We start from the raw sequence: 19,851 nt of genomic DNA on the forward strand, positions 1-19,851 counted from the left end.
GGGGCCTGCCTCTCCCTCTGCTGTTCCTGCTTGTGCTCTCTCGCTCTCTCTGTCAAATAAATAAATAAAATAGTTTTTAAAAATCATTGGAGGGGGGCATCAAGAGTCCAGATTCCTAGGTCTCACCTTTTCTGGTATTACTGATTTCAAAGGTCTTCACTGGGTGGAGCCCTGGAGCTGGATTTTAACAGGTGCTTCTAATGTAGGTAGTGATTAGACGCGGATGAGTAATGGGGCTTGGAGCCAGCTCGTTTGGAAAACACATCAGGAGGGGAGGCCTGGAAAAGTCTGATGATTTACTCGGTAGCCACCTGGTCTCAAGTCCCAGGAAAGGTCCAAATCAAGACCCCACCCACCATGCTGCCCCACAGAGGTGCCACTGTAACTTAACATTGGTCCATTTGTCCCTTTTGGTGTTCTAGTTGGTAGTATTTATTAGCTAATTTTATTTTACAAAGTTGATACTTTCAGTGTAGCTAATTGTTTACTTTTCCAACTCCATTTTTAGCACAGTTGAGAGTGAAGTAGAAATTATGGAAATGCTCAAAGATACACAAAACTTGAATAGTACAGTGAACCCCTATGTACCCTGTACCCAACCTCAACAGCCATCAGCATTTTGCCATGGAAGGAAAGAGACTTTAATCTTTCATTTCTTGACTCCTAAAATTGCCTCTAAAATGTGTTTGCTTTTACCTCATTCTGTGGTTAAGCTTATTAACTTTTGTATCACCAGAAAAAAAAAAGCTTCATTGTGTAACAGTGTATATTTTATTGCAGTGTAAAAGATAGTCCTTATAAGCTGTTACACACTGACAACAAATACAGTGAATGTATAAAAGATGTTTTCATTTGCAAGTGTTTGTCCTTTTTTTTTTTTTTTTTTAAAGATTTTATTTATTTATTTGACAGAGAGGCACAGCGAGAGAGGGAACACAAGCAGGGGGAGTGGGAGAGGGAGAAGCAGGCTTCCCGCCGAGCAGGGAGCCCGACGCGGGGCTCGATCCCAGGACCCCGGATCATGACCCGAGCCGAAGGCAGACGCCCAACGACTGAGCCACCCAGGCGCCCCAGTGTTTTTCCTTTTAATAAAGATTCTGGAATTTGCCAAATATATATTTTTTAAGCCTGAAAGGCTCTGAGAGAGAAATAAGAGGAAAAATATGTTTGGGGAAAAGTGGGAAATCTAAGAGTGGTTGAAATAAAATTTTTTGACTCCCTACTGTGGGCCTGTCCTGAGGAGACATAGCTATGTCTCGGGGAGCAATTTGCTAGGACACTGAAAATAAAGTGATCAGGCACTCGCCAGGCTATTTTTAAATGAAAGCTTAGAAGTTGGCGATGGAAAACCCCTCTCAGGTTATTCTGCTTTCCTTCTGCTTTTGCCCTTTCAGTTTGTGAAATTCCTTCCTTTATGTTTTCTGGCATAAAAGTCAGTGCACTACAAGTTTTAAGTACAAGCATTGTAAAAACTGCTTCAGAATAAAGGGCATTTCCTAGTTAAATTTCACAATAATGTTTTTCAGTTCTAAAAATAACTTGGAATTCAGGGTGAAGCATCATCCTAAATGAATTACAGTAAGGCAGATTGTCTAACAGAGACAGTGAACAGGGGCAGATGATTTATCTAAATCTATGAGGAAACTAAGACAGTCATTTGTTAGAATTTCAGATAATCTGATTTCAACCATGAGCCCACATGAAATTGGGCAGCATTTAGTGTTTAATCCTTTGTGAATGACATACTTGTTTTTTCTTTTTGTGATAAAAGACACACAATAAAGTTTACCATCTTTTTTTTTTTAAGATTTTATTTTTAAGTAATCTCTACACCCAACATGGGGCTCGAACTCAAAACCCTGAGATCAAGAGTCACATGCTTCACTGACTGAGCCAGCCAGGTGCCCCACAAAGTTTACCATTTAACCATTTTTAAGTGTACAGCTCAGTGGTATTAGATACATTCGTAATGTTGTGCCTTCATCACTACCATCCATCTCCAAAACTCTTTATCTTGCAAAACTGGAACTCTGTACCCATTAAAATATAACTCCCATCCCTTCCTGCTTCCACCCCAGCCCCTGGCAACTGCAATTCTACTTTTTGTCTCTAAGTATTTGACTGCTCTAAGTATCTCATATAAGTGGAATTATAAAGTACTTGTCCTCTTGTGACTGGCTTATTTCACTTACCCATAATGTCTGCAAGGTTCATCCATGTTGTAGCATATTGCAGAATTTCCTTCCTTTTTAAGGCTGAATAATATTCCTTTGTATATATACTATATTTTGCTTATCGTTCATTGGTTGATGGACACTTTGGTTGCTTCCATGTTTTATCTATGGTGAATAATGCTTCTATGAGCATGGTTGTGCACATATCTCTTTGAGACCCTGTTTTCCATTTTTTCGAGTATACATCCAGCAGTGAAATTGCTAGATCATATGGTAATTCTATTTTTGATTTTTTGAGGAACTTTTATACTGTTTTTTCAGCATCTCTACTATTTTACATTCCCACCCACAGTGCACAAGGCCTTCAACTTCTCTACATCCTCCCAAACACTTGTTATTTTTTGCTTTTGTGGTAGTAGTCATCCTAAAGGATGTGAAGTAGAATCTCATAGTTTTCATTTGCATTTCACTAGTAGGTAGTAATATTGAGCATCTTTTCATGTACTTATTGGCCATTTGTATACCTCCTATTGAGAAATGTCTATTCAAGTCCTTTGCCCATTTTTGAGTCAGGTTGTTTGTTTTTGTTTTGTTTTGTTTTTGAGTTCTATGAGTTTTCTATATATTCTGGATATTGATCCCTTATTAGATATATAATTTGAAAATAGTTTCTCCTATTCTGTAAGTTGCCTTTTTATTCTGTGGATAGTGTCCTTTAATGCACAAATTCTTAAAATTTTCATGAAGTTCAGTTTGTCTAGCTTTTCTTTTGTTGTCTGTGCCTTTGGAGTCATATCATAGAAATCGTTGCTAAATCCAATGTTGTGAAGCTTTTGCCCTATGTTTTTTTCCGAAGAGTTTTATTGTTTTAGGTCTTACAATTAGGTCCTTGACCCATTTTGAGTTAACTTTTGTATAAGGTAAGGGTCCAGCTTTGTTCTTTTGCCTGTGGATATCCAGGACCATCTGTTGAAAAGACTGTCCTTTCCCCCATTGAATGATCTTGGTTCCCTTGTCAGAAATCATTTGACCATATATGGAAGGGTTTATTTCTGGACTTACTGTTGTGTTCCACTGGTCTATATGTCTGTCTTTATGCCAAAAACACACTGTTTTGATTACTGTAGCTTTGGAGTAAGTTTCAAAATTGGGAAATAGGAGTCTTCCAGCTTTGTTCTTTTCAAGGTTGTTTTGGCTATTTGGAGACATTTGAGATTCCATATGAATTTTAGGATGAGTTTTTCTGTTTCTGCAAAATGTCCCTGGGATTTTGATAGGGATTGCATTGAATCTGTAGAGCACTTTGGGTACTATTGACATTTTAATAATATTAAGTGTTCCACTCCATGAATATGGGATGTGTTTCCATTTACTTATGTCTTGTTTAATTTCTTTCAGGAGTATTTTGTAGTTTTCATTTTACAAGTTTTTACCTCCTTGGTTAAGTTATTAAGTATTTAATTTTTTTCAGCTGTATTGTAAGTGGAATTGTTTTTGTAATTTCCTTCTCAGATTGGTCATTGTTTGCACATAGAAATACCAACTGACTTTTGTGTGTGGACTTTGTATTTTGCTACTTTGCTGTATTTATTTATTCTCACACCTTTTTGTGTAGTCTTTAGGGTTTCCTATGTATAAGATCATATCATCTGCAAATGGAGATAATTTTACTTACTTCTTTCCAATTTAGATGCCTTTTATTTCTTGCCTCATTCCAATACTATGTGGTGAAGTGGGCATCCATGCTTTGTTCTTGATCCTAGAGGAAAAGCTTACAGTCTTTTACCATTGAATATGATGTTCACTGTGGGTTTTTCTTTTTTTTTTTTTTTAAAGATTTTATTTATTATTTGACAGAGAGAGAATGAGAGAGAGCAAGCACATGAGACGGGGGAGGGTCAGAGGGAGAAGCAGACTCCCTGCCGAGCAGGGAGCCCGATGCGGACCTCGATCCCGGGACTCCAGGATCATGACCTGAGCCGAAGGCAGTCACTTAACCAACTGAGCCACCCAGGCGCCCCACTGTGGGTTTTTCATATATAGTTTTTATTAATTTGAGGTAATTTCCTTCTATTCCTATTTTGTTGAGTGTATTCATCATGAAAGGGTGTTAAATTTTGTCAAGTGCTTTTCTGTGTCAATTGAGATGGTAATGTGGTTTTATTCCTCTAGTTGGTGTGGCATATTACGTTGATCAATTTTAATATGTTGAACCATTCTTGGCATTTTAGGGACATATCCCATTTGGTCATTTTTTAAAATATGCTGCTGAGTTCAGTTTGTTATTTTGTTGAGGATTTTTGCATCAGTTTTCAAAAGGGACGTTGGTCTGTAGTTGTTTTTTTGTTTTTTTTTTCTTGGTATCAGGGTAGTGCTGATCTCATTGAATGAGTTAGGAAGTATTCTCTAATTTTTTGGAAAAGTTTAAGAAGGAGTGGCATTAGTTCTTTAAATGTTTGGTAGGATTCACCAGTAAAGCCATTGGATCTGGGACTTTTTTCTTTTTCTTTTTTTTTGGGGGGGGGCATGCACAAGCAGCAGGGAGAGGTAAAGGGAGAGAGAGAGAATCTTAAGCAGGCTGTACACTGAATGTGGAACCTGACATGGGGCACGATCTCATGACCCTGAGATCATGACCTGAGCCAAAATCAAGAGTTGGATGCTCAACTGACTGAGCCACCCAGGTGGCTTTTTCTTTGTTGACATTTTTTATTATGGATTCAGTCTCTTTAGTAGTTATTGGTCTATGCAGATGTTCTATTTCTTAGTGATTAAGTTTTGGTAGGTTTTGTGTTTCTAGGAATATGTCGATTTCATCTAGGTTATCCAATTTGTTGGTGTATAATGTTCATAGTACTCTCGTAATCCTTTTTATTTCTGTAGAATCAATAGTAACATCCTTACTTTCTTTTCTGAACTTAGTAATTTGAGTCTGTTTTTCTCTCTCTTTTTTTTAGTCCATCTAGCTAAAGGTTTGTCAATTTTGTTGACTTTTTCAAAGCATCAACTTTTGGTTTCATTGATTTCTATTTTCTATTGTTTCATTTATCTCTGCTCTAATCTTTTTTAAAAATAGATTTTATTTATTTATTTGCCAGAGAGAGAGAGCACAAGCAGGGGAAGCGACAGGCAGAGGGAGAAGCAGGCCCACTGCCGAGCAAGGCATCTGATGTGGGACTCCATCCCAGGACTGTGGGATCATGACCTGAGGTGAAGGCAGGCACTTAACTGACTGAGCCACCCAGGCATCCCTCTGCTAGCTTTGACTTTAGTTTGTTCTTTTTCTAGTTTTTTTAATTGTGGAATTACGTCATTGAGATCTTTCTTGTTTTATAATATACATATTTATAGCTATGAATTTCCCTCTTAGCACTCTTTTTGTTATATATCATAAGTTTGGTGTATTATATTTTTGTTTTTATTTATCTCTATTTTCTAATATCTCTTGTTATTGATTTTCAACTATATCCTATTGTGGTCACAGAAGGTACTTTATATGATATCTGTCTTTTAAATATTGAGACTAATTTGAGAATTTGTGGCCTAACATATGTATATACTGGAAATTGTCCCATGTGTACTTCAGAACAATGTGTATGCTGTTGTTGTTGGATAGTGTTTTATATGTCTGTTAGATCTAGTTGGCTTATTGTGTTAAGTCCTTTATTTCCTTATTTTGGTTGTTCTTTTATGAGTGGAATATTGAAGTCTCCAACTACTCTTATAGGACTGTTTTGCCTTCAAATCTGTCAGTTGTTACTTCATATATTTAAAGTCCATTTTGTCTGATACTAGTGTAGCTACCCCTGCTCTCTCTTACTGTTTGCATGGAGTATCTTTTTCCATCCTTTCACTTTCAACCTGTTTGTGTCTTTGGATCTCAAGTGAGTCTCTTGTAGGCAGCATATAGTTGATCATGTGATTTTATCTATTCTGCCAAATTCTGTCCTTTGGAGAGTTTAATCCATTTACGTTTAAAGTAATTACAGGAAAGGAAGGACTTACTTCTACAGTTGGGCTATTTGTTCTCTGCTTCCCACCCATTTCCTTTATTATTGTCTTCTTTTACATCTAGTTGATTTTTTTGTAGTGAAATGTTTTGATTCTCTTTTCATTTTCTTTTGTGTGTGTTCTATAGTTATTTTCTTTGTGGTTACCATCAGGATTGTTTAACATCCTAATGTTATAACATTATAATTTGACTTTATACTAACTTAACTTCACACTCTCTCTCAAATAAATAAATAAAATCTTTAAAAAAAATTATGTAGGGTGCCTGGGTGGCTCAGTCGTTAAGCGTCTGCCTTCGGCTCAGGTCATGATCCTGGGGTCCTGGGATCGAGTCCCACGTCAGGCTCCCTGCTCAGCAGGGAGTCTGTTTCTCCCTCTCCCACTCCCCCTGCTTGAGTACCTTCTCTTGCTGTCTCTCTCTCTGTCAAATAAGTAAAATCTTTAAAAAAAAAAATTATGTAGGAAACAAGATTTGGAGTTACAGACCACAGTTACAATAATATTAGCTTTTAAACTAAAAATTGTTTTTTTAAAATGTGTTAGTCTTTTAAATATGTAGAAAACAGAAAGTGGAGTTACAAACTGTTGTTATAATAATTCTAGTATTTATATTTTTGCATGTATTTACCTTTATTGAAATCTTTATTTCTCCACATGGCTTGGAGGTATTGTCTAGTGTCTTTTCATTTTACCTTGTAGGACTCCCATGACATTTCTTTTTTTTTTTTTTTTTTAAGATTTTATTTATTTGAGAGAGAGAGAATGAGAGACAGAGAGCACGAGAGGGAAGAGGGCAGAGGGAGAAGCAGACCCCCTGCCGAGCAGGGAGCCCGATGCGGGACTCCAGGATCATGACCTGAGCCGAAGGCAGTCGCTTAACCAACTGAGCCACCCAGGCCCCCCCCCCCGACATTTCTTGCAGAGCAGATGTAGTGATAACTATCTCAGCTTTTGTTTATCTGGGAATGTCTTAATTTTTCCCTCACTTTTGAAGGACAGTTTTGCCAGATACAAGATTTTTGGTTGACAGTTTTTTCTTTTAGCACTTTGAATATATTGTCCACTGCCTTATATGTGATGAGAAATGTGTTGATAATCTTATTGAGGATCTCCCGTGTGTGACAAGTCACTTTTCCAGCTTTCAAGGTTCTCTGTATTTGCCTTTAGAAAGTTTGATTATAATATGTCTTGGTATGGGTCTCTGAGTTCATGTTACCTGAGTACATTGAGTTTTTTGGGGTATTTATATTCATGTCTTTCAGCAAAGTTGAGAATCTTTCAGCCACTAATTCTTCAAATATTCTCTCTGCCTCTCTCTCTCTCCTGTTTTTGAAGCTTCTACAATATATGCTGGTCGGCTTGATGTGTCTTGTGGGTCCCTTACATTCTGTTCACTTTCATTCGGTCTTTTTCCCTATTTCTTAGATTCAGTACTTTCCATTGTCCTATCTTGAGGTTTGCTGAATCTATCATCTGCATGCTCAAATCTGCTTTTGAATTGCCCTAGTGAATTTTTCATTTCTGTTATTCTTTTCAACTCCAGTGTTTCCTTTTGCTTTCTTTTTAGGTTTTCTGTCTCATTATTGGTATTTCCATTCTTTTTATACAGTATTTGCTTGATTTTCTCTAGGTCTTTCTTTAGTTTTTTGAGCAGCTTTAGACAGTTGTTTTAATATCTTGTCAGGCAAATCTGTAGTTCTTTCACAGGGACAGTTTCTTTGAATGGGCCATGGTTTCCTATTTCTTTGTATGCCTTTTGACTTTTTTGTTGAAAACTGGACATTTTAATATAATATGGTAAGTCTGGAATCAGATTTTCTCCATTCCCTAGTGTTTGCTGGTTTTTGTTAACTAATTAATTGGCATATTTATTTTTGTAGGCTGTCTTTGTGCCTAGGATCAGTCTGATCTATGAACTTAATTAAGGTCTTCTCAAGTCTTTTCTGAGCATGTGCCTTTTCCTGGACATTCATGGTCACTTTCTAATTTTCCCCATGTATTCAGTTGCTTTTGAATGGACTACTCTTTAATTACTGGCTCCTAAAAGGAGAAAAAGAGGGAAATGAAGGGAGGATAAAATGCTGTGAGCCCTGTAAGTACCCTGGCAGGCACCTCATTTGGAGGTGAAGAGGCTTGCTACAAGCCACATGGCTGCCCACCTCTGTCTGCACCACTCTGATCAGAAGCAGCAATCAGCAGTCAGACACAAATCCCTGATATTGAGAGGACAGGGTCTTTTTTGCCTCATTCCAGCGAGCTTGTGCAAGTTGCTACAGCATGGCGGGCACAACTGCATGCCCCTCAGGTGGAGGTGGAGGTTGTGCAGCACTGTGTTTGCAGCTGAAATTGACTGAAATTAACCACAACTTGCCAGCTAGGCCTTCTCAGGGAACTTGCAAGCCTTCAGTAGACTCCAGAGCTCTAAAATATACAGTTATACGGGACAGATTCCGCGAGTGCAGTTACTGAGTAGGTAGGGAGATGGATTCCTGGTGCCTCCTGTTCCACCACTGTCTTGGAATCCTTTTGATGTACATTTTATTTGCTTATCTTCTTTATTGTTTGTCTCTCCCATTGATATGTCATCTCCATGAGGACAACAATTTACTTCCCGTTTGCTCATTGTACCACAAAGCCTGGAACAATTGACACACAGTAGGTGCTCAGTAAATGTTTGTGGAGTGAATTTATACTATAGCAGATATAGTGAGTAATTGTGCCCAAGTTGGAGTACAGTATTGTTTACTGTGTTTTCTTCTTATTTATGAAGCTGATACCTGTGCACAGTTCCAATTAGATACTCTGGCTTGGGTCCTACCAGCTCCTTTTAAACACACTGGATTCTTGGGGCACCTAGTGGCACAGTTGGTTAAGTGTCCAACTCTTGGTATCAACTCAGGTTGTGATCTCAGGATTGTGAGATTGAGCCCCACTTTGGGCTCTGTGCTCAGTGTGGAGTCTGCTTGGGATTCTCTCTCTCCCTCTTCCTCTGTCCCTCCTGCTCATGCTTTCTCTCTCTCTCTCTCTCTCAATATAAAATAAATAAATCTTAAAAAAATTATAAACACACTGGATTCCTGACTTTATATTTAGCTGGGTACCTTGTCTGTCATATTCATTATTATATGTAATTTTTTAAGGTAATAATGTAAAACTCAGGAGTCAGAAACTAGCAGCTGCCCTGGGCCAGGTTGTGTTGTGTGTTGTGTGTTGTGTGTTGTGTGGCCAGCATAGTGGTTTGAATTGTTTTGACTTTGAATTAAAGCTTCATGCGAGGCTTATCCTTTAGACAGGCCCCCACTGTGTTAAAACCACACAATGACTGTTTCTTTCGTTATCACAGTTCTAATCATTTAATTTTTGTGTTTCTTTGTTTATTGTCAGTCTCCCCATCTAGGCTGTGAGCTCCACGAGGTCAGAAACCATGTCTACTTCATTCATTGCCTTACATCTCAGTCTTAGCAGAGTCTGGTACTGGATGGCATTTGATATATGAGGTGTGGCTATAAAGTCATACGTTTGGTCTTTTTACCAAATGTACTGAAACATGACCAGCCCTTAACGCCGCCCGCCTGGCTGCCATGGTTAGTTCCTTTCCCAGCTCCTCTCTGGGGGCCACCTTTACTCCGTGAGTTTAGGAGTCAGGAGCATGTTTATTCAGGATGTTAAAATGTACAGGGTGTTTCCTATGTGTCTTATTGGAATAATCGTCCGCATAGTTGCAGGTCATGAGTAAATTTGCGCATGTCGTACAGCAAGCACACGACATGGTGGACTCGAACCCAGCCCCCCGAGTGCCACGTTGGTGTTTTTTCTGCCTCACCCGCACAGTGAGTGTGCTCTCTGGTTTCAGTCAGGGCCTCTTGTGTGTTTTCTAGGAAAGAGGGTGAGATCACTCCTGCAACCTCCAGTAATACTTAATTCGTTTTATAAAGCATGTTAGACACCAAAATCGTTTTTCTGCGGCAGGCTGCTAGGTAGACATCCGAAGTGCTGTCCTTAGAAGCCGAGCTAGGACTTTGGCCCGTCGTGAACAATTCGGCTCTGGTGCCCCGCTCCTGTGTAGGTGCCTGCCCTGCAGGGTCTGGAGCTGTGCTGGCCCCTCTCTTCCCGCCCTCCCTGGCTGGGGCTGCTGTGTGCTCAGCGTCTCACTGGAGAGCAGGCTTGCTTCAGCGTGGTTGCTCTTCCCAGGAGTGCACTCTCAGGAGCCCGGTCTGAAACAGTCTCGGGCCTTCCTTTTGGTTTTATCTTTACTTATGCCAGCCTGTATTCCTTTAAACCGGGGGCCCTAAGGCTGGCATCCCAAAATACACCGTCCAGGCCGCTCCTCGCTGGCTTGCTCCGGCGCTCCAGGGAGGGCTTGCTGACCTGAAGGTGTCCTCTGGCCGTAGTCACTCTGCCCCAGGTCAAGAGACCAGAGAAGACGTTGGCACCGGGACCCGCCACTGGCAAAGTAGCTGTCATCTGAGGTAGGATATTGTTCGTTCTTTCCAGTCAGAGACGGCCCTTAGCTGCTGCTTCTCATACGCTTAAGACCCAAAGAGAGCAGGTTTACTCTGCTTTTACTTTCTGAAAATAGATAGGTCTTTTCAGATGTGGGTCATAAGCATGACCCATAGCTTATGTCACCTTTCATAGACCAGCTGTTAAGTGCTGGTCGTCACTTAGGAAATACAAGAGCGGTGTAGGTTTATGAGAACGGGATCCTAACTGCTTTTGGTGATACTAAGCCACTCCTTGCTGCATGATTTCAGCGACCTGCCTTCCAGTTGGAACTCCTCTCTGCCCTTTAGCCTGATTTTCTTGTGCATAACATGACAAATTATTTCATGCCTAATCCTTCTTTCAGGCCTGAAATCATTTTTATTCTTTAACTTTGGAGGGCTTTCAGCTACCCTCTGTTGATTTTCGGGTTTGGCTGTTAATGGTTTAATTTCTGTGTGTGATTCTGAGTAACTTCCCAACAACCTGTTTTTACGGATGGTTCCATTTACTTTATTTTTTTATGATTGGTTGAGAGAAAAAAAGGAATCTTAGGAACAGATTCCATCAGAATTTTGGCTAAAGGATGAGGAATAAAATAACATTAAAGTGACATTTCTGCTCAGAGTTGATTTCTTGAAGATAGTCTTGTCTCCACTTTGAGGTGCTAAAAGGCTCTCAGTGGAATAAGGGAATAGCTGAATTTCAAAGTCGCAGGGAGACCCCATGAACTTTCTGGCTGTCCAGGCCCAAGTAACACCCATGAAGGGACTTTTCTACCCTTGATCCTCTTTTAACTTAGGTCTAGAGCTCCGTAGTCTGTGGTATATGAAAATACAAGCAGACGAACTTAGTGTGTGAACACCTGAACTCTCTAACTTCTTCACACCCGTTGATGTGGCTTATTAGCGTAAGGTCATGCTTCAGGTCACTTCCCTGTCAATTAAGAGAGTAGACAGGACCGTGAGTGCCTACTTTTCTGTTAGGCGGTGCACTCGCATTTCTAGACCTTGTGTGATCTGTGGTTTCTACTTGAGGGGGGCTATCTCGCCTTCTTCCTTTTCTGACCTCACTCTCTCTTTGTGACTTGTTCTACTTTCTACTGGAGCTCACAGTGATGCTGGGCTCTCCCTTCTATGTATGAGCTGATCTCCAAATGCTAGAAATCATGAGCTAGATTTTTTTCCCCCACTTCTTTTTTATACCGTCAATCTTGCCTTCCCGATTCTGTCTGAAACTAGCAGTTAAGCATTTCAGTATAAAATGCAAAATTTGTAAACATACTAAAGTTCTTCTTCTATGCCATTTTCAAAGAAAACTGACCCCCTCTGACCTTGTTTTACATAGGAGATGTATTTCCTACTCTGGAAATGTGGCCAGTCAGGACACAATTCCTTTCTTCCACTTGGAAGCTTCTCTTTGCTTGGAGCATGCACCCGGACACCACAGCAAGGCGCTGGGGCTGAGTTACCTTCGTGTCTTGCTCTCGTGGCCACCCTCACTGCTGACGGTGAGACACAGAGGAGCTGACCCGGGCCAGCCAGCACTCAGAGGCTGGAGGGACCTAGCAGCCCAGGGGCCCGGCAGTACGGCTCCGTGCACTGCAGAGTGCAATCAAGGGGGTCGGTCTTTCAGAATTTTGAGAAACTCCCAGAAAGTTGGGATTGTCAATATGATTAACTTCACCTGGTCAGGAAAGTGGCCTGAATACCTACCCTGAATACTGTATTGCTCTCAAATAAATGGCTTGCTTTGGAATGTCTTTTCCCACCATCATCATCCTGAGTTAGCTGGGCACAACTGGTGCTGATTTCTAATTTACTTTGCATTCTGATTCTGTTAACGACTTGCCAGACTGAATGCAGATGTGCGCTCTCCCCACAGAAAGCCGGCCCATGGGCCAAGGATGGATCCCATTAACCTGGTGCCATATTTGCCTCAGGCAAAGTGGTCCCCAGGGCCAGGACACCAAGGCTGGCATGCGATGTTGTGTCAGGTGCGCAAGGAATCCCAGAAGTGTACAAGACGGTGTGTAGTTCTCTCTTTTCTTCGTGTCCTAGATTGCTGGCTTGGGTTGTAAAACGGTGCATGAAAATGCAGTTTGTTGGCAGCTGTCGTTGTCTTCATGGGGGGAACCTTGCTAGGTGGGTTTGTTTTCATCCTGCTCCTCTCTGGGTGTGAAAAAAGGGGAGCAGGGACATTTGGGCCCTTGTCTGCTCTCTCCTTGCTGTGTTGACCTCGATGACTGTTATGGTGGCTACATTTTCTGGTACGCACCTTGGCGTACGGGATCCTGACTTCTTCTGACAAAGTCGGGGTTCCTTTTTTCCTATTTGTTAATGTCATTAAACCAAAGGGTTTATGAAAGTATAAAAATTTAACTCCAGCAAGCTCTATGTTTAGTGAATTTCCTTCATTTGGAAGAAACCAGTTTTCATAAACCAGGGACTCTTTCAGACAGCCTTGGAAATCTGACTGCCGTGAAACTAATTCCTGGCCCAGGAGCTTAATTTAGTTAGTTCTGGGTCATGTTGATGCCAATGGCAACTGCATTTACTGAGCACTTACACTTCTCTAGGGATTGTGCACACATTTCCATGCATTAATTCAGCTGACCTCATAACAGACCTGTGAGGTGGACACTCATATACCCTCATTTTACAGATGAGGAGACTGAGGCCCAGAGTGGGGAGGTCCCTTACCCAGGCTGGTAAGTAAGTGGCTGAGCCATGATGCGAACCCAGCCAGGCTGGCCCGAGGGGTCATCCTTGTAACCCCTGTACTGCCATCACTTTGCCACAGCTAGTGTTTTCCACGTGGTCTCTGCAACCTCTGAATTTTGGGGGGCAGTGGGCTGCATATTGGTCCATGACACCCTTGTAGCCTTCAGTGGAGTTCCGAAGGCTGAAACGGGCAGCCACAAGGCTCTGGTCTCTGGGAGCCGATGGAGGACTGTGCAGAGCTGTTTCCACCCAGCTGACCTAATGGAGCTCTGTGCCTCCAACCCAGGGGTTGAGGCCTGTTGTCCCTTCATGAGTCCCTTCTTCAACTCCCTGGTCATCCCGAGCACTGGCCAGGTCCTGTGTAACTCTGAGCGAAGCAGGGTGGTCCACCTTGGGACCTGCCTGGTAGAAGGATCAGGGATTGCAGTGGGATAAAGCTCTTCCTAGACAGCCATCCTGCTGGGTTGAAAGCTCCCTACCCCCAACCCCAAGTTCATTACGTGGAAGTTCTGAGCTATGATTACCTTGGGGCCTACCTGTGTTTCTGTCACTTGCTGTAATTTTCTGGTAAAGCTGCACTAACAAACTGGCCATCATTCCTGCCCCCCCCGAATTCACCCCTCCCACCCCTAGGAAATATGCCTACACCCATGGTCTTCAGGGGCTGGGCCCTATGAAGGCCCCCAGGCAGTACATGCAGACCCACGGAACTGCAGAGGTACCGGTCCCTGCTCTACACCATTCTCAGTCCTTCCAGGTGCCAAAGGGTCCTTGGGCTCTAGCATTTCCCCTGGGATTCAGGGGCCTCGACTGTAGGCTAGAACACCTGGCCTCAGCTTCCAGTTGTGGGCCAGGGGTGGTGCCAATAGTACCCGGGTAAAGAGCTTGGCACCTTAGGGGCGCCTGGGTGGCTCAGTCGGTTAAGCGGCTGCCTTCGGCTCAGGTCATGATCCCAGGGTCCTGGGATCGAGTCCCACATCGGGCTCCCTGCTCAGCAGAGAGCCTGCTTCTCCCTCTCCCTCTGCTTGCTGTTCCCCCGCTTGTGCTCTCTCTCTCGCGCTCTCTGATAAATAAATAAAATCTTTAAAAAAAAAAAAAAAAGAGCTTGGCACCTTAGAAGCCACTTTAATTGCCAGCTCATCCGAGCGTAGGCTTGGCACCATGGAGGGTGAGAGGGAAATGTAACCACTTAGCAGACAGTCGTTGGGGACTTTTCAGAAGTGGATTAAGTGAGGTTGATGGGAAACAGTCATTTTTTCAGATGTTTGTCTAAGAATGTTAATTTTTTTATGGTGACCAAGAAATTGGATATATTTAGAAAGGCAGATGAAAAAATAAACTAAATACTAAACCAGTTGAGTTGGCAGTTCAAATATGAGCAGAACCTTTTGCAGTCAAGCAGTGTAACCTAGATCAGGACAGTTCACCCTGACCCTGAGGTGCAGGATCAAAGCAGCTCAGCATGTCAGTGGATCTGTGTTGGGCTTCAGTGGGGTCCTGGCTTCGTGGTGCCCACAGAGTTGATGTTGCCTTGGGAATGGAAGCAGAAATATTTTTTTAAATATATGGAGTTGAGGACATGGGACATTCAGCAGGTGAGTGAGGGTTTTACATAGTTACTCCCAATCTGATGAAGAATTGAAAGCTTTAGGCTGGTTTGCAGGAGCTCCGCTCTTGGTTTCCAGCCTCTTCCTTTCCGAACAGGATTACTATGCTCATAATATCTTAGTTCTGGAGGAGGATTATGGGTGGCGGGCCTTTTGTGTAGTAGACTCAGCCCACTTGTCAAACGCCTTACAGGGCATTTCTTTCAAAGTGCTGCTCCTCACTGGCTCATCCTTGAGCTTCCTTTAATCCTGTGTCTCCCTTCTCTCTTAGCTTGTTTTGGGCACGGGGGCATGGGTGAGTGACAAGGAATCCGAGAAGCTTGGAGGAGTAAGGAAATTTGGGCAGTCACGGAAGGAATGGATCCTAAGAATTGACTGCCAGTGTTGCAGAGAAGCTCCTGTAGCCTCCTGATTTCATGTGGCTGACCATGGCTCCCTGGCGAATGCTGAGTGAGAACACGCCACAGTGCGTGGCAGGGCATCCTGCTTCCCGGCCTGAGTCTGTGGCAAAAGGCAGCTTCCCTCTGGGTGTCTGTGAGGCCTGTGGCCAGGAGGACATGTGTGGGCCTTCGCAGACACCATCCAGGGCACACCCCACCCAGAAACATCCATGTGCTTAGGGAGGAGTAGAAGGATTGGTATGGTGTTCTTTTTCCTTTTTAAAAATGTTTTCTAGTTTCACAAATAGGGGTTGAGAATGATAATGGGTGTAGCTAAGTCCCCCTAAATAGGTTTCGGAAGGAGAATCAGGTGAGTGTGGATATTGCCAGAGCCTCCCGTCACACTCATGGGTAACTGGGTCCCGCGCTGAAGGACTCTTTCAGCTTGTCCTGGGGTCGCTGTGCGCCTCTGAGAGGCATCGCAAGGCCTGTGGCTTTGCTGTCTGCTCGTGTCGGTCAGATGAGAGAAAGCAAGTCCACGGTGCTGAGCAGTCGGCATGGAGCCCAGGGCCTTAGGAAGATAGTTGCTGGGCTCAGAGCTGAAATCCACCCAAGAGAGATCTGCGCTCTGTATCAGTCTAGGGGGAGGAGGGCTGGCAAGTGCCTTGAGTTTTCCTGTTTTGTCACAACTTCATTTGATTTGGGTTCCTTCAGGAAGAGTCTGCTGAAGGTGAGGCTCATGGACTTTATTACCTCCACGGCCATCCTGCCCCTGCTGTTTGGCTGTGTGGGCGTCTTCAGCCTCTTCAAGCTGCTGCAGCGGATGCGCACGAACGCCTACCTGCGGAACGCCGTGGTGGTCATCACGGGTGCTACCTCAGGCCTGGGGCGAGGTGGGTCCTGGGGGCAGTGCTGGCGGGGGGCGGGGGGCAGGGCACCTGCCCGAGGCAAGGGGAGCAGCTCCTCCGCGACAAGGGTGCAAGTAAGTGAAGCGGGCTCGGTGACTTGGGAATGAGAGCATGTCACTGTCCCTGGTCCACGTGCAAAAGGCGAGAGCTTAAGTGCGATGAGAAATGGCCCCTGACTTTGATCAGCATCAGTGTTGGGAGGCGAAAGCCATGAGGAAGACTCTGGCAAACTGGAGACTCCGTGTCTCATCTAAGGGGGCCGCCTTACTCCGCTCCAGCTAGTTGTGGAAATTGGGGTTTTTATGTGAAGGCTTCCAATTGTCAGATACGGCAACTGACTTAAAAAACACTGTTACGTCTGTGAGGGCCAGACGAAGCATGCGTTTTCCTGGCTTCAGCGAGCGTCCCCAGTTCACAGCCTTGGGGTCCCCTTCCCCTCCCCTTCCTCTCCCTGGGGTTGCGCCTCCAGCTGTACCTTGAGCATGGCCTGGGCAGGGTCGGGAACAGAACACGTGGTACTTCAGATACTCGGTTCTTCCAGGGAGTTCCATCTGAGTTGCTGCACACGGTGAGCCTCTGGGGGCCAGGCATTGTATGCTGGGACACAGGCCCAGAGTCAGTCACCACCCCCGGCCTCACAGATGAGTTTGCAGAGCTGCTGTCATTTCGCTTCCACACATGTACACGGACTTTGGCAAACTCAGGCATGTCGCGTGTCGCTTCCTCCTCCTCAGCATCTGCACACGTACCAACCACAGCAGCGCTCGGTGCCATGGAAGAAGGCGGAGAGGCACCCAGGACTGTGGTAGACCCATCCCTGCTGCATCTTTTGGTTGGGAGAAGCACAGCCAGCGCTGATGAAGCGTCTCCCATTTGGGAGGCTCTGGGCCAAGTGCTGGGACAAACCAAGGAAAGACAGGGCCCCTTCCCTCAGGGAGTTCACAGTCCGATGGAGAGCAGCCAGGACTTATCTCAGGATACTGACATTTCCGTAATGGGTGTTCCCATCCAGGCCCGGGAGGGGCACGTGCTGCCTCGCACTTGAGTTCACCGAATGCTCACAGCTAAGATGCAGAGATTTGCCCTAGGACTTCTAGATTCAAACCCCAGGTCTGACTGCAGGACTCTGTCTTGTCTCCCCTGCGGGGGAGACAGCCAGGGACAGGAAAGCATGGGCCAGCAAGGAGGGCATTGCAGACAAGCCCAGAATAGGGAGCAGCGTGGTCATGCAGGACTGGGAAGAAGTTGGGTGTTGGAGGAACATAAAGGAGCAGATGGGGCCTTGTCTGCAGAGGAAGTGGCTTGCAGTCAGCTGGGGGGAGCCTGGGAAAGCATGGATTCATTTGTATACGCCGCTCTGATGTTTTAGGTGAGGTCTCTGCGGGTGAACCCTGGGCCTGTCATTAGATACCCAGACCTGCGTGGGGACAGCTGCCTCCAGGCCCTTTGCCACTGTCAGTCCTCTGACCTTACTCAGCTACTATATATAGGGTAGTCAGCAGCCACTTCTCTTGATCTCAGAGAGAAGCTTTTTTTTTTTTTTTAAGTCCTTGAAGAGTATTTGAGAGCTGGCTGGGATGGTGACTTGCACGTGCTCTAATATGTGAATATTGGAGAAAGACACTGTCCTCTTGGTCATTCCATATCTCTTCTTCCGGAAACCAAGACTGTGACGGGAATAGACAATATAATTGAAAAAAAATCAAAACCTGTGTGTGTGTGTGTGTGTGTGTGTATTTCTATCATATATTAGGTCAGCCATTTCCCAGATTCCAAATCACTCTGCTTATACGCTGCCCCATTTCACATCTGAAAGACAAGAGTCCATGGATCTCTTCCCCCTCCGGCCAGATAGAACAGGAGTGGATTCTTTACCACCCGTCTCAAGGACAGACGCCCCTGTGGGTGGCCACCAAGGAGGCGCTGCTGCCCCTCAGCTTTTGGAGGAGGAAGAGCGTGAGTTGCCCTTGGTGGCTCTGCTCTGCCTGCCCTGTCAGCCGGTCTGAAAGCCTGGATTATGTGATAAATCTTCAGACAGCTTTGTGTATTTCTCCTGTTTTGTCTCCTGTTTTGTATATTTAAGCTACACGAGCTTATCCTTATAAAACAGTAAGACCATTGACTAGAGGGACAGAATGTTCTGGATAACCACTTTAGCCAGCTTGAGCCCTGAGGTCGTGAATAACTCTCTTGACTGAACAGGCCAGGAGTGCCAGCAGTGGTGGGAAATCATCTGGCAGCCGTAGCTGGATAAATGGTACTTTGGGACTGTTCTCCTTTTTCCCTTGACCCTCCTGCCTCCCTGTGTCAGCTTTCTCAAGAAACGAAAATGGAATCCTTGCAATCTGTTGTTTTCATTTCTGTCATTCCCTACACGGACTTCAATTTCCTCCCTGTTTGGCTGTGCTGGGAAGCAAAGCTTAAGCAGAATGTACGTGACTGCCTTCCAGAAGTTGTTTGGGTACTAATGTGCCTCTCCCCACCTTTGGTTCTGTGTGTCTGCACTGCTTGGTGACACCTCACAAAATGTCCGTTGTGTCAGTCACATCAGGATGAAATGGGGTGAGGAAGCCAGCCGTGCCTGAGATTCCTCTCTTTGGGAATGAGTCAGTAAACCACAGGAGCAGCTCTAGCCTCAGGAATGCGGGCATCTGGCTTTGAGTGCAGCCGCCACCCCCATCCCTGCGAGGCGTTTGCTGCCGGCTGAGGAAGCACAGCAAGGCGGGCTGCGCAGGGGCTGACACCCCAACTGGACCGTGCAGGGACAAGCAGAGCAGGGGCTGCAGCTCTTTCTGGGCTTGTGCCTTCTGTCAGGATGAGCCAGAGAACGAACCAGCCAAATCTTCAAGGAAGGTGATACACCACACCTGAAAATGTCTTGATTTAGTCCACTGAGCACATCCTTCCCGAAAATTCCGCCTGGAGACACGCCAAGAGGTGCTGGTCCGGGGATGGTATGTGAAAGCTGTAAGAGGAACTAAAGGAGGAGCCGTAGAGTGAACAGACAAGGCTTTGCACCATGAGACAATCCAGACGTCAAAGAACTTTGTGGTTTCCTGAAGGATGCTGGAGTTTGTTCTCCCCTCCTGTTTTGAACCCTTCTAGCTTTTGGCACTTTTGTGGGGGAAGGGCTGTCAGACCAGTACACCCTGCCTGGACCCTACACCGTCCTCCGCTCCCAGCAGGGAAGTGACAGGCTTGATCCTTCAACCACTGGCCTCACGGCTCCCAGGGCAAGCCTGTCCTTTCTCTGAGTCGGGGTACGAGACACCACCCGACTCTGAGCCTCTGAGATTCGGCCCTGGACGAGGTGGGGGTACTCTGGCTGCCTGGTCAGCTGGGGGCGGAGGGGTCTGTGTGGACCTGCCCGTGGGTGTTTGAGGGAGACCAGCCCAAAGGTGTGGATAGGCAGTGCCTCTTTAAACCCTCGGGTTTCAGTTTTCACCAATAGTCAGTTGTTAGAACGTTTTAAAAAGGCAGCTTAGAAACATGAAAACAGTGAGCACTTCTGTGGTGCTTTTTTCTGTAGTGCTTTTTCTCTACTGTATTGTATTGACTTCTAGTCA

General features: G+C 44.6%; 1 protein-coding gene across 4 annotated transcripts in view; it reads left to right on the forward strand.

Moving 5' to 3' along the window:
- DHRS7B (dehydrogenase/reductase 7B) overlaps window positions 1–19,851 on the forward strand; it is an 84,872-nt gene that overhangs the window by 24,240 nt on the left and 40,781 nt on the right. The window contains exons 1-3 of one of the 4 annotated variants that reach the window (XM_045889685.3): window positions 10,089–10,654; window positions 12,552–12,695; window positions 16,092–16,270. In XM_045889685.3, coding sequence (XP_045745641.1) covers window positions 12,574–12,695; window positions 16,092–16,270 — 301 coding nt within the window. In that variant the 5' untranslated portion in view covers window positions 10,089–10,654; window positions 12,552–12,573. Of the gene's footprint in view, window positions 1–10,088; window positions 10,655–12,551; window positions 12,696–13,357; window positions 13,378–16,091; window positions 16,271–19,851 lie in introns of those variants that run through there. The other 3 variants (XM_045889686.3, XM_045889687.3, XM_054511007.2) reach the window with 3 other exon arrangements.

Source organism: Mirounga angustirostris, unplaced genomic scaffold (genome assembly GCF_029215605.1).
Source record: "Mirounga angustirostris isolate CCGP_5_RB_7025 unplaced genomic scaffold, mMirAng1.0.hap1 SCAF_17, whole genome shotgun sequence".
Lineage (NCBI taxonomy): Eukaryota > Metazoa > Chordata > Mammalia > Carnivora > Phocidae > Mirounga > Mirounga angustirostris.